Here is a 15,251-nt window from a genome sequence, read left to right as displayed (position 1 = left end):
GGTTAGGAATGAAAAGTCAGTAGTCCTATGTAGTTTCTTCATTCACTGTGACCTGCACTGGATGGCCAATTTCACATGTATTTTCAAAATACAAAATACTGTATTTGTATTTAAATACATTTTTTCACACAGTATTTTGTATTTGTATTTAAATAAATTTTTCCACACAGTATTTTGTATTTGTATTTTAAATACATTTCCATGTATTCATGCCCATCTCTGAAGACATATATAGTTATTTTCAATGGCTTTGATTTTGGATTCAAATTAATAATAATAATAAACATTTATTTATATAGCACCTTTCATACATAGAATGCAACGCAAAGTGCTTCACAAACATAAAAACAAATTCACAGAATGTCAATATAAAAAAAAAAAAAAAAAAAAAAAAAGTGTTAAATTAAGACATTATAAAATCACTAACATTGACAATCACATTTGGTCAAAGTTCATTAATTCATTTGTACTTGAGCTATCAGTTTTTGCAGTTGTATCACCTTATGAGTACAGTGAAATATGAAAATAATATTACAAAGTGGAATCTTGAAGTAAGCATTTTTTTTTTTTACCTGTCATTTAATTAAAATATATATATCTACAACAAAATATTTGTGTTTACGTATTCTCTAACGTGGATGTGTTATGGTGTCAGCCATACATTTCATGTGTTCTGCATTGTAGCTTTATTAAATTTGGGGTTAGCCTAGACTCCAACAGCATAAATGCAATAAATGCCTTAAACTGCTTAAACCCCGTTAATTGTTGCTTTTGCTACACCACATTGTTTTCTTTTAGAGCAGAAAACCAATGGCCTTTATTTTAGTCCTCAGCTGCTGTCTTACCGTAGCTATACTGTGCCAATCCGAAATAAGGTGCAAATGTAGATTATCTTTTTAAAGCTGTCACTTCTTACCCTTAAGAATGATAGTTATAAGTACTTTGATTTTATTTCCAAAGCTTATTGTAATAGCATTACTTCTTGAATATGAAATTATGTCTGCAAATTCTGTTTTTCCAACCATCAGTCAAGAACAAAGTAGGGACAGGAAGAGCTCTTTGTGGGTAATAATTGGTTTGCCTCTGAATCTCCCAAAAACAAAGCCCGTTCATTGCAGCTGAATGTGATTAAAACAGCTCTCCGAGGACTTCCTGCAGTGGGGATATAAAGAGATCTCCTCACTCAATTCTGGTGGCATATTGCGTTGTGGGTGTTCCTTCTCTCAGCGACCTTCCTTGTTCCTGTTATAATCAACGCAAAGTTCCACCATTAACTATTTAGCTCATCGTCCCTGTGGGGTGCAGTCAGAGCATTTAATGTCAAACATAATTGGTGAAGTTTATGAAAAAATCTGAGGTCTGTTATTATTAAGCCTTTCTGGCATCAGCAGTTGAGAGTGTCTGGCAAGATGCAATTGTAATGTAAGATGTAATTTTTTGGAGGAGTTGTTTGGGTATTTGCAACATTTTGTAATTTACACAGAGAATAACGGTGTCGTTTTCAAAAACTTTCATTTTGAAACCCGTTCTCAAAAGTTTGTATTTCAGTTTCAGTTTTCTGCTCAAGAAATATTTCATATTATCAATGCTTGTGTGGAAACCATGATACATTTTTTCCAGGATTCTTTGTTGAATAGAAATGAAGATAAAATAATAGAAAGCACAGCATACATTTTGAAACAGAATTTTTTTTTGACATTATAAATGTCTTTACTGTCAATTTAGATCAATTTAATGCATCCTTGCCAAATAAAAGTATTAATTTCATTCAGAATTACTTTGTAGTGAGGACTATGACTGGTCTGAACAAAACCCTTTTTGTGGCCTAAGATTATATGCAAAAATGCCACAACCTAGTGCAGCTGTGTATTAATTCACAAAGGAAAAATATTTGCATATTGCAGTGCTTCCTAATGTAATGTAATCTACTGTGACAAGAGCTAATTGCATATTCCAAGAGGTTGCCAGTTAGTTTTACCAAAGGGGTTTGTGTGTTAGTGGTTTGACATTGAGAAATTACTTATTGGATACTCTGAGACTAAATGCCTGCATTGTAAGTGTAAGTCAGTTTGCTTTGAACTCTTCAGGGTCTCCGTAATCGAGATGGCATTCATTCTATCAAACTCTTTGTAGTGTAATGGATAAAGCAAGCCGCCTCATGTCCTGCATTCATTATCAGTATACAGTTCGCTGGAAAGCTGTAATGTTAGTATTTCAGTTGATCTTTTTCTATGGACCTGACTTCAAAGGTAGAAAAAATCCACCTTTCACCAAACATGAAAGGAATAGGTGAGAAATGTAAGGTGCACCTGCGAGCTTGGTCTTTCAGAATGGTCTGCGAGATGGCAGTCGTATCAACGCTCCACCAACCCTCCCAGCCTGCCCTCCTGAGACCCTGCTGTTGGGTGTGATTTCTGGGACGCTCTGCTATCTCCGCAAGCCAAACTCCCCTCCCTGTGTGTCTGAATAATGAGACGCTTCGTGAATGTGGACGGGTGGAGGGCTGGGGCGATGGAGGACCGTGGATCATGATGCTAGTCTGAAGAGGATATTAGTGGAAGTGGCACTAAGCGACAGCAAGATGGAACTGGAAATTTCATTAGCATTTATTTTATATAAATAGTGTGACTCCGCACATCTCTCATTTTAATAGGGCCGTGTTTTCTTCAGCAACCATTTCAGGCTCTGTGGATGTTAGGGAAATGTAATAAGGAGTTGCAAAGTGACTCGATGATATTGGCAAGTCAGTCAAGCCCTCTAAAGCAGCCATTCTCAATAGCCGCTTTCCCACCTGGGCCGAATGGTTCTAAGGATGGTAAGGAACGGTTCGTGTTTTATTTGCATTTGAGTTTGGTTTGGCACAGCATGATTACAAACCATTCTCTGTTGGCATTCATTTGGCTAAGCGCCATTTCCATTGAACTCTATTGGGAACGACGGAACTTGCGACCATGGCTTTGGGAAACACCCCCCAGAACGCTGCTGGTAGAATGCGTGTAGTGACGACGCCACTCAGGATTGGTCACTTGTCTGTTGCCTGGCTACCAGTTTATCTGTAGTTGCATGGCCAGCCGTGCTATTTGAGCAAAATAAACACAAGTTGGTAATAAAATTTAAATAAATATCTGATCATCCTCCATAATGCGGTAGCTATATACATTGACGCATTTGTATTACATTCCAAAGAGTGGCCGTTATCAGCCCCACATGGAAAATGAAAACCATATCCGTACTGGCTGGGCCGGAACGGCAGGGAATGGTACAGTTAAGCAACGAGAACGGTTTGGCCCGATGGTGGAAAAGCGGCTAATGTGTTTGACTCAAAGACCCCACTTGTCCAAGACAATATTCGAAGGCTCCCTGATATAGACTATTTCCAGTATCTCTGCTGTAATTATGACAAAGCTGCTATCAATTTTTTTTATAATTGATAGAAACTGAGGTTTTGATATGTAAAATTATTGTATAGTATTTAATTAACCATGATTCCTTTTGTGATTTCAGAAGTTTCAGTAACTATGTTCTTCAATCAAAACAAGTTATTGAGAGGGAAAAATAAAAAACTCAAATTATTTTTGTATTATACAGAATATTTTCTATAATATATTAAATAACCTAATTAGAGTTAAATTATTATTAATATTTTAAAATAACCTATTTATTAATTTAATAATTTATTAATTTAAACACTTTTTAAATACTCTTTAATCTTGAGGCCCCTAGTGCGATCCATTCCACTGTTCTAAAGGTTGCTTTTCTTAAACAAAATGTTTCTTGAGCAGCAAATCATCATATTAGAATGATTTCTGAAGGATTAAGTGAAGCTGAAGACTGGAGTAATGATGCTGAAAATTCAGCTTTGCCATCAGAAATAAATTACATTTTAAAATGTAAAAAATATAAAATATAAAAATCTTACTTACCCCGATCTTTTGAACAGTATTTCTAAGTACTAGTATTACTATCTGAAACATAGTTTTAAAATACATATATATATATATATATATATATATATATATAAACTACAGTCCCAATATGCTCATTTTACATAGATAGATTGAGTTTCCATAATGAAATGTCGTATCTTTTGATTTATGGCCTTTGATTTATTTGCAGTTTTTAACTCTGGGAGATCCTAAGCTGTCAGTCGAAAAGACAACAAAAACAAAACAAAGCAATCTTTTAGAAAGTTTTAACATCTGTTATTTTTTATATATTTTTTTCTTTTGTTTTTCTTGCATATCATTTCAGTTATCGGGACAATGCATCACATTTGTCACACTGATTCACTGTGAAGCAATAACATTTAAGATGGCTGAAATTTAATCAGAAGGCTTCAACACAATTACGGATATCCATGAGGAGGCCCTCCTCCACACAGTCTGCGCTCTCAGATACGCTCACATTTGTCATGCAAAACAATCTCTCCACTGCTGTCAAAGAAACTAATGGAAAACACTAGGATTTCTTTTAGAGTTTTATGTAGTGACAAATTTGAGCTCTTTTAGGCTAAGAAGGATAGTATCTGTTACATTAACTGGAAAGGTAGGTAGGTAAGTAGGTAGGTAGGTGGAGGGTGGATGGGGGCATCTCGATTTATTATTACAAAAAAAGCTAAGCTTACACTCTGTACATATATTATGATTAAACACTGTCAGTAAATAACACAAAAGTGAGTAAATTAGTAAATTCTAACTGTAATTCTGCAGAATTTAATAATAAAAAAGAATATATATATTTGTTATTCATTTTTGAAGAAATTGTAAGTTGTGCGTTTGCAAAACTCACCACTAAAGGTGTATTCACGCCATGTTGGAATTAACGTAATTCGTAATTACTACAGTTAGCAAACTCAAGCTTGTAATCTCAGTCCATTTGCAGGTTTTATATATAATGTAGATCTTTCCTTCTGCACTCCAGAGACATAAGTGATGCAATTTTAATTTAGTTATTGTTGTCAAAGAGGAGACCCGATCTTATAACTGAACATTAATTGATGAGCGCATTGTTTTACATGTGCATTAGCAATGCTTTTATTGCTTGTTTCTGCTTCCCCTTCGCCTGTGTTTTGATCCGGAGATGTACTCTTTCAGAAGATGCCTAATAGCGCCCCCTATCGTATAACATGATGCATCTGAAATCACGTTCTGTCTGAGTAGGTACTACATTTGAATTTACTTTGCACCCGTTAAAAAAGTATATTTTTTTTAAAGTATGAATATGTGTAGAATGGACGTACTACATCACCCATGTTGTTACTGTCATGTGACCTATACCAGCGTCAGTTGCATCACTTCACTGCCATTCATAAATCCTCTCCCGAGGCCTCATGGGATAGTAATTTGTCCATCGATTGCACACTTCAGGATCTTAGTGGAAGTAGTAGGCCATCCAGGGACTTTCCGCCTACTGTTTTTGACTACGTTTTCAGACATACTGTTTTTCGCATAGTATATAGTAGGGAAGTATACGATTTCGGACGCAGTGACAGTGAAAACATGAAAAGCCGGAAAATTCCGTCAATGGCGGGGAAAATGTTAATACACATAAACTCTGCTTCAGTTTGAATGGACTAAGAGATGTTGGTCTGGTTACGAGGAAGCCAGTATGGAAGCTAATGGTGTATTTCTGGATGTTTAAAGGGATACTTCAGGATTTAGCATTAAGCTTTGTATTAGTAGAAAACCTGTAGTACTTTCCACCCTCATATCCCCCTGAGACGAGAGATTTATGTATTTTTAGTTTGGAAAAAATCCTCTGAATCCTCATCGGAGGATTTTTTGGCCAGAGGCTAAAGACTACAGCCAGTAGTAGGGGCTGTCCCGCATGTTTTCAACCCGCCCATAGAGCTGTCCCGCATGTTTTCAACCCGCCCATAGAGCTGTCCCGCATGTTTTCAACCCGCCCATAGAGGGTGGGATCTCACTCACAGAATGTACACATAGTGTCAGCCATCTTTTTTTGGAAGCTAAGCTAGCAGGCTCTTGTTCTGTGGAGAAAGCTGAGTAGTAGGGGTTACCATCCTCTTTTTCCCGGACATGTCCGCCGTCGAGATCGTCCAAAATGTCCGGGATTCGGATTTTGCTTTCTGCAGTCGCCATTCATTGTTTACATGCACACCTTTTGTTTCAATCTAACTGAATTCATTCCAACTGGTGAATCTGAATGTAGTGTTTACATGAACGCTAAACAAGTAATCGGTTGATGTGCGTTTTAACATTGCTAAGAAAACGAATACGAGACCAGTGCGTCTCACAGGTGTCGCTCATCAGTAATCACGCCACCGGCCTCGCGCCGCTCAGCCTCGTCCTGCTCGCCACAGTAAACATAATGAATGGCGACTGTAGAACGCAAAAGCCGAATCCCGGACATTTTGGGCGATCTCGAAATCCCGGGCAGATTCGTCACGGAGACTCACTAGTAGCCTAGTCTTGTTGTTTAACTGCGCTCTCTTACCGGTAGGCGTGGCTTGGGAGTGGCCTCCTAGGGCAGCGAAGCAAGTGCATTCTGGGAGTTGTTGTCTTTCATCCACATAAGCCAAAAATACATTTTCTGGCTTTTCTCAGTCTAGAAGGCTCCAAATTCAAAAATAATTTCACATTTCTTCTACATAAATGACCCATTTTAAATACACATTCATCTTTCCAGAGGTGAAGTATCCCTTTAACACAGGGTCACTACACTGAATTTGAAGGTAAATAAACATAAAATATTACTAATAAATTGATATCAGCATTATGATTTTTTTTTTTTTTTAACTGGCAGACCACAAAATGACCAAAAACAAAACAAATAAACATCAACAAAAACATTACCTTAGACTGAAAAAGGATCCCAAGCCAAATAGAATATCTTAGAAACCCGCTAGTATGTGTGTTTGGAAAGAAATCAGACTTGGTACTCATCCAGACTCATTCATTGTGTTTGTATAGCACAGTACAATACAATCAGCCAACCGTGCAAGGTGTCTGACACACCTTTTCACACTCTCAGAATGGAGCCTGGAACCAGAGAGACAGTCATGGACCACAGACTGATCTTGATAAAGGCATGGTAGAGGACGTCAAAATGAGATGCCAAAAAAAGATTTTAATTTTTTTCCCTTAATTATTGTATATGCACACTGAGCATGAGACTGATAAATTGAACTGTCTGGACGCTTATCTCTGCATGTCATACTTGCATGCGCATCACAACCAGCGTGACACTTTCCAACCAGCTAAATGGTGCAGGGAACCCTGATAGATACTTTCCAGGATAACAGAAACTTTTGAGATTATAAGTGTATGCTGCTGTGTAGAGAGAAGCTGAAATCAATGAACGACACGCACAGACAGTATCAATGTGAATTGCTCTGTCAGTTTAGGGATGGAGTGGAGTACAGCATGATGGAAATATGGTCCTTTGTATCAGTGTTATTTTATAAACTAGTTTATATACTATTATAGTATTTATCAATATTTTGAATGAGCTTTTTTATATTTAAAATTTTCAGTTTAAGTAATTTTGTTATGTGTTTTTGTCATTTCTATTCAATAGTTCAATGCTTATATTTAGCTTGATTTCATTTTAGTTTTAGTAATTTTAGTACGTAAATAATTAAACATTTTTTTATTTTTTTTTACACAGATAACATCTTTAATCCAGGCAAACCAAGATTTAGTTGAAGTTTTTCATCTAATATTTATATTTTATTTCATTTATTTTAAAGAAAATTATTTTTTTGCAGTTTTAGTTGACAAATGTAAACAGTGGTTTATGTTAATAATTTCTTGGTTATCTTACTGCTACTGTGAGACCCAAAAACTAATTAAACAGTTAAGTGACACAGTTTAGTGAACAGTTAAGTGATATATATATAATTGTTTATACATAATAATATAAAACCAAGTGCCATTTATGTTGAAGAAAAATAGCACAGTCAAGCACACTTTTCAACCATAATATTTCACAAAAAGAACTCAAATAATAATGTAATAATCCAGGTACCTTTTCAGCTCCTTCAGCTAATATTCTTATTATAATAAGCTTATATTCTAAAATTTTGTTCCAGAAATCCTGAATGGAGGTGTGTATGTGGATCAGAACAAGTTCTTGTGCCATGCTGACACCATCCACTGGAATGACATCATCAAGAACCCGCGTTCTGAACTTCTGGTGGTTCCTTCCAACAACAGTGGCAACACATGTGAGTTCCTCATGAAGAAGATTTTACAAAGTTTAATAGCCATATAAAACAATAATGTTCATATCATCAAAACATAAGATTAACTTCATGGCTTTTTATGACTAACAATTTTTATTATTATTATTATTTTATTATAAAGTATTATTCTTATTATTGCTATTAATAAGATATTTTAAAAAATAAAATAATGTTATTAGTATGAAAACCCTGAAGATGGAGCAGGTGGCCTTTCTGTTTTTACCCTCTTCTACACATTATAATTGTAACAGTTAATTTTTCAATAATTTATTCCATGAATATTAATCAAGGTCTTTCAAACTCAATTCGAAAACTATTATATCTACAATAGGGAACTAGTCTGTGCAGAAAAAAATAACAGCTGTCAGTAGTACAATTCTAAGGATGATTGAATACATTTAATACCAGTAAAATACAAGATGTGGTATAAATGTTACAGGTTCAGACAAATACAATTCAATTTCAAATCTAGTGTCTGAACTATTTATAAATGCATTTATAAATAGTTCAGACACTAGATTTGAAATTGAATCTTTGTTGATACATCTGGACGATTAGTTTTATACGGAACACAAAAGGTCATGTGTGATTATTTTGGGTCATTTCCACAGGCAGACGGTGTCACAGATCTTGTAATGGACGTTGCTGGGGTCACCAGGAAGACCAGTGCCAAAGCTGTGAGTTTTTATCCATCCTATCTACGTCCACAATATACCACAGCCGCATTGTCTCTTCCACACTTTAATGACTATTTAGCACTTTTAAGAATTGAAATTGCCATTTAACTCTCTGGGGTTTTGAGAAGTTTTGACATGCCCTGACATTTGTGCTATTTTAAGTTGTGTATAATTGGCTAATTAAGTCTGATTACACTGTATTCAGCACAAACTGGGCTACAATAATATGTCAGCAACATGCACATGTTTACAATTTTGAAGTAGAAAAGCTGAAAGCTGAACAGTTTCAAATGATGTAGCTGTATGATCATACATGATAGAGTATTTTAAGTCGATTTTGCTGCTGTAATAGCCCAGGAGAATTTTTTTTTTTTTTTTACTTCATCCCTGATTGTTCCTTATAGACAAACAAATTTGTAAGTAAGCATAGCTGTAAACATATCATAAAATTACCATAATAAGTCTTCATGACTGCATGCATTATACATACGGTTTAAAAAAAATGAATAAAAGCCAATATTTGCTTCATCCCTGATTGTTCCTTATAGACAAACAAATTGGTAAGTAAGCATAGCTGTAAACATATCAATTACCATAATAAGTCTTCATGACTGCATGCATTATAAATACTTTTTATTTATTTATAAAAGCCAATACTAGTGTGACAAACAGAGTGAAATTGAAGTTGATTTACAGATGAACTGCCAAGAGAACAAACAATTGAGACCTCACATATTCTTCTGGGAATGATTGATCAAAGTATCATTATTAATATTTTGAGCATTAAGAAGCACTTTTGAATGCTAGTTATTTATTTAATTGACTGTTGTTTCCAGACAGATTTTTCCATTTGATTGTTCTACAGTATGTGCTTCCTGTCTATTTTTCTTTGTTTTTCAACGTGGTTATTAAGTTATGAATTTTCATTTCTGACACCATTTCTAATAAAAGGCAAAAGTCTGCTGTCTGGTATTGTCAGTTTGAGCCTCTGGGCCGGTAGCTGTGATAATCAATAGGGTTATCAGGGTATCTCTTCTGTCTGGAACCTGCTGGTGATACAGCTCATAGTGTGGGTGGTAATTAGAGCTTAATACAAGAGTGACAAAAAGAAGGACAGAGAGAGACAGTGATCATATTCTCTTCTGGGTGTCAGAGAGATGCACTTTAACAGCACAAGGCATTTCAGACTGCTGCAGACGCCGTGAAGTATTTAAAGTCATGGAGTTTGATGTCTAATAAGACAGAGTGACAAACTTGTTATTTGACAATGTCTGTTTTGGTTTTGCACACTACCTCACTTAACTAATTCAGCTGTCAGAAAGAGTGCATTTGTATGAATATAAACCATAACTGCACTGGACTGATAAGAATGTAAATGTGAACTTTGAAATGCAATTTAAGTCGCTTTGGATAAAAGTGTCTGCCAAATGCATAAAAAAAAATCTCACAAAATCTCTCGTGGTCAAATGTGACTTTAGAGTAAACAAACATGGCGGACAATGGGGAAGAATAAATAGCGATGATAATAGTGTTTGGACTGCTTGTACAGAAAATTCACAGGAGAAAAAAAGAAAAAGATTTGAATGAAGTCGTGGAATGCTTCCGTCAGCTCGTTTCCTGATTTTGTATCCTTTTGTTCCACATGATAATCTACAGGGTGCATGCGCGTTTGTCCTCGGGGTTCTGCCCACACAAATGGATTTCGGATCGTAAATATATTCAACATGTTGGATATTTACAATTTAAGATCGGTGCAACCCCGGCGCTTTCAATAATTCAGTCACTCTTAACACACTTCACACCACAGGAAAATCTGATAAAATAATCTGTAGAACCGTCAAGATAATCGGCACTTTACCTAGGATTGCCAGAAGGGAAGAATTTGTCCCAAACCCGGCCCGGTTATCTTGTAGTGTGTGCGTGCCTTTTCTCAAGTATGACACTTTTCTATATATGCTAAGTATATGATTTGAATGGCCAGTTTAGCAAGGAGAATTGTAGATATTTGACTATTTTGAGATTTAAAAAGTTGTATTTTTTTATTGTATTATTATTTCCTTTTTTAAATTTTGAGTGAATCATTGTTCAAATTATTTGTTCTTTTTTATTCCAAGCAGTTAGCTATTCATGTTTATTTATATACTGTATTATAATTCTTCATTCTAACTTACAACTGGCCGATATAATTCATAGATAGATAGATAGATGACAGATATATGATTGATTGATTGCATGTTTATTGGCCTTTGGTATAGTTTTTTTTTTTTTTTTGATAGAAAACTATTTATTCTCATTCTTCCTCTATCTATATTCATACAGTGACAAAGACGGTGTGTGCAGAGCAGTGTGATGGACGCTGTTTTGGTCCGTACGTCAGTAACTGCTGCCACCGTGAATGTGCAGGAGGCTGTTTCGGACCCAAAGACACAGACTGCTTCGTATGTCAACTCTTTATTTTTTTACCTGATTCTGCATGATTTAAAAGGGTAATAAAGGCAAAGACAAGAGCCTGCTCACTTAGTTTGAAAATGAATCTGTTCTCTTCATTATAGTCATGTTTTATCGATCCAACACATATGTACATGATTGTTTTTTGTTTCGTTTTTTTGTTCTCAGGCTTGTACAAACTTTAATGACAGCGGGGCCTGTGTGACACAGTGTCCTCAGCCATTCGTCTACAATCCAACAACCTTCCAGCTCGAACACAATCCCAACGCCAAATACACATTTGGAGCTTTCTGTGTGAAGAAATGCCCACGTAAGTTAGCTTTCTTGGAGGACGGCATTACTAATTTAACCAACAAACACTTTCCCATGGTAACTACTCTTCATGTGCATAAAGTATGGCTGATTTGGCCTGATTCCAGTTCCATTTTGAGATATTATCTTTTTTTTCATCTCAGAATATCATTGCACAGCAGTCTCATTTATACTCTAATATTTTGCTGTCTGGAACTCAGATAACTTTGTGGTGGATCACAGCTCTTGTGTCAGAGCCTGTCCGAGCAACAAGATGGAAGTGGAGGAAAATCACATCAAGATGTGCATCCCGTGCACTGACATCTGTCCGAAAGGTCGGTGCAATTCATAAAGGTTGTTCTCATGTTGACATTATGAACATGACGATACAAAAATGTCCCTAGGCAACCATTTTCTCTGCAGGTAATAGTACATTAGCTTCCTTAGCTCAAATAATACTACACAAAAGTACACTACCATTTGCAACTTTGGGTCAGTGAGATTTTTTTCTTTACAAAAAGCATGCTCAAAAGCATGGTGAAAATTGTGTGAAATATTTTTTACGATGTAAATAATGGTTTTCAATTTTAATATATTTAAAAATGTAATTTATTCCTGTGATGGCAAGGCTGAATTTTCAGCATCATTACTCCAGTCTTTTTAATATGATATCTGAAATCGCCTGAAATCATTCTAATATGCAGAATTTTCTGCTTAGGAAACATTTCTTTCTAATATCAGTGTTAAAAATGGTTATGCTGCTTAACATATTTTTTGTGGAAACAGTGATAATTTTTTTTTTTTTTTCAGGATTCTTTAATAAATAGAAAGTTCGAAAGAACAGCATTTATTTTAAATGAAATCTTTTGTAACATTATACATTTCTTTAATGTCACTTTTGATTAATTAAATGCATCCTTGCGGAATAAGAGTATTGATTTGTTTTTTGTTTTTAAAAATATTAAAATCTTACTGACCCCAAACTTTTGAACGTTCATGTATATTTTTCAAGCTGAGCCAATCCATATTCACATTTGAGATTAAACAAACATGATCAAAAAAGAAATTGGCTATTTTACTTTTTTTCCCCCCTACATCTGCCAAATGAATCATTCCGCTTTCTCCCATTTAGTTTCCTTTCACTGGTTCCATCTCCCCCTTCTCATACTGTCTTTGAAATGAAAGTACCAGCATGTGTTGCTTTGAATAAAGGTCATCAGGATGGGATGCTTGTATTATGGTGTCTCAACCAGGCTTCTTAACCATCTTAACCATCAGGATCAACCATAAATAACATTCTAGTCTATCTATAGATCAGCCAAACCAGCACTTGTTACCAGCCTCTTGTTAAAAAACAGGCGTACTGTTGTACATGTAAAACCTTGAAGTATAGAGAGTAAACACATAACTGGTCAATTCTATAATGATTGTAACAAAAGTGTGTTGTTCTTTCAATAGAGAAAATATTAATGAGGGATGACCACAAAATCAGCAGAAGTGATAATGGGCCCAGACAACAAACTGGGTCAATATCAATACGACTCACATTTAATCATAATTAAGCTCACAATGAGGGAGAAATTGACTCGGTTGATGTTTGAATATCTCTATTTCTTCAGTGAATTATGATAAAGCCAAACTCATTTTACAGCAGAGAAATGTATGTCAACATGTTTTTAAGAATATGGTTAACATTCTGCAGATTTTGGGCAGTCGGAGTTGAGTTTGCAGAAAGGCGCTATATAAAATAACTTATTATTAGTTATTTCAACCAGAGAAGCAGTGTTGTTTTATTATTATTTATACTTTTTTTGTATTTATTATTTGTTTGAATTAGCTTTTATTTTTATATTTAGGTGTTATAATATTAGTTTAAGTTTTAGTCATTTTGATAATATGTGCTTTCACCATTTTTTTTTTTTAAATGTCTATTTAGCTTTAATTTATTTTTTATTTCAGTTTCAATTAATCAAATTTTTATCTTTTATTTTATTTCAGCTTTATTTATTTCAGTTAATGAGAACGAGTTTTAGTTAGCAACACACTGCAGAGAAGAACACTTTTGAGGGGTTTTCACTTTTTCCTCACCATAGTAGTAAACTTCATGTTTCAATTGTTTTTGCTCTCAGTTGTGTTGTGTAAATTGTAAATGCTATGTAAATGGGTTATTTGTGGTGTTCAGTGTGTGATGGTATAGGCACCGGCAGTCTTCAAACGGCTCAAACCGTAGATTCCAGCAATATTGAGAAGTTTGTCAATTGCACCAAGATCAACGGCAACCTCATCTTCCTCATCACAGGCATCAAAGGGTGAGTCCAATCTATTTATGGCTTATATAACCTTTAGACTTAAAGGCTTTTTAAAAGTGCAGGCAAAGCTTTGTTATACCAACATGCAAAGTTTTTCTTGGCAAGGCTTTTCTTTTCTAAACATAAATAATAATATGTTTTTTACTTAAATGTTTAAAAATGCATTTAAAAAAAACCTACAACTTAATATTAAACAAACATTCACATTACACATTCGGATCCTTTTAGCAATATCATGTCTAATATGGGTCTCATTTTGAAGGTAAAGTGAACAATGCCACAATAAAAATCTATTTTGAACAAAAGATTTGCCAATAGGCACTTTGGCTTGCGGTGTGAACTTGGTCTTTGATTCTAAGGCAGCTTTAAGCAATCAAAGAGCATGTTTCTGAAACTCACTGTAGAAGTGTACAATCTATAAAAGCTGGAATACACAGGAAATAGCATAGTGTATGATGGGCACACACTCAGATTTTTTAGCTTCAGACTATGTTTCCATTTAGTAGGAGTATATCAGAACATGTTTGATATTTTGAGCCGATTTTAGAATAAATATCGTAGTGTATGACACGTCGCTACTGAAACTGAAGCTGTCCTCTATCTACCAGTGTTGCAAAAAAATACAATTAACAATGCAAAAGTAAATTATTTAACAAGAAATTGTCCTCAATATTTGACTCCTCCTGACTATCTTAAAATGATCTTAAACTTAAATACTCTCGATTTAACAAAACTATATTTTCTAAATTGCATAAATGTAAAAAAATTAAAATCTTTATAGAAAAATCCTAATAGTGAACATGTTATGGCATTTTCATGAATCATATTTTTCCCTTACGAAATTAACCATGGTTTTATTATAGTAAATGTATAACAATGTTTGGTTTTTTTTTTTGGCGGATTGATTACAATTTGCATAACCATAGTTTTACTACAAATGCCATGGTTAAACTATGGTTAGTGTAGCAAGGGTTGTGTTGTTGTCTGCCCTCGCTCCCTCTAAACCTATTTTAAAACCACATGTGAATATCTGTCAGCTAAATTACTACTGTAACTTTACAATAATTATGTCCTTTAGCTTACGGTATTTTGAGTGATGATAGTAATGGGGTGCTACTGCTAACAGTAGCTAGTAGGGCTGTAGTACTCGAGTCCGGACTCGAGACCGCTTTTCTATGGTCTCGGACTTGTCTCGGACTCGCTGGTATTCGGACTCGGACTTGTCTCGGTCTCGGCCACTGGTCTTGCCAAATATGTCTTTTGGTCTCGACCGAGTCCAGGTGTCTTTATTATGTTCCCAGTAATCACACATACGTCGCC

General features: G+C 35.1%; 1 protein-coding gene across 1 annotated transcript in view; it reads left to right on the top strand.

The window, feature by feature from the left end:
- The window catches only part of erbb4a (erb-b2 receptor tyrosine kinase 4a), a 185,134-nt gene that overhangs the window by 128,666 nt on the left and 41,217 nt on the right, over window positions 1–15,251 (top strand). The window contains exons 4-9 of the mRNA XM_084104152.1: window positions 8,054–8,188; window positions 8,818–8,883; window positions 11,203–11,321; window positions 11,500–11,641; window positions 11,844–11,957; window positions 13,805–13,931. Of these exons, the coding sequence (XP_083960278.1) occupies window positions 8,054–8,188; window positions 8,818–8,883; window positions 11,203–11,321; window positions 11,500–11,641; window positions 11,844–11,957; window positions 13,805–13,931 (703 nt within the window). The remainder of the gene's footprint in view (window positions 1–8,053; window positions 8,189–8,817; window positions 8,884–11,202; window positions 11,322–11,499; window positions 11,642–11,843; window positions 11,958–13,804; window positions 13,932–15,251) is intronic.

The sequence above is a fragment of the Abramis brama genome, assembly GCF_963993115.1.
Source record: "Abramis brama genome assembly, chromosome: 2".
Classification (NCBI taxonomy): domain Eukaryota; kingdom Metazoa; phylum Chordata; class Actinopteri; order Cypriniformes; family Leuciscidae; genus Abramis; species Abramis brama.
The sequence above is the reverse complement of the archived record's forward strand: the minus strand, read 5'-3'. Positions and strand labels throughout refer to the sequence as shown.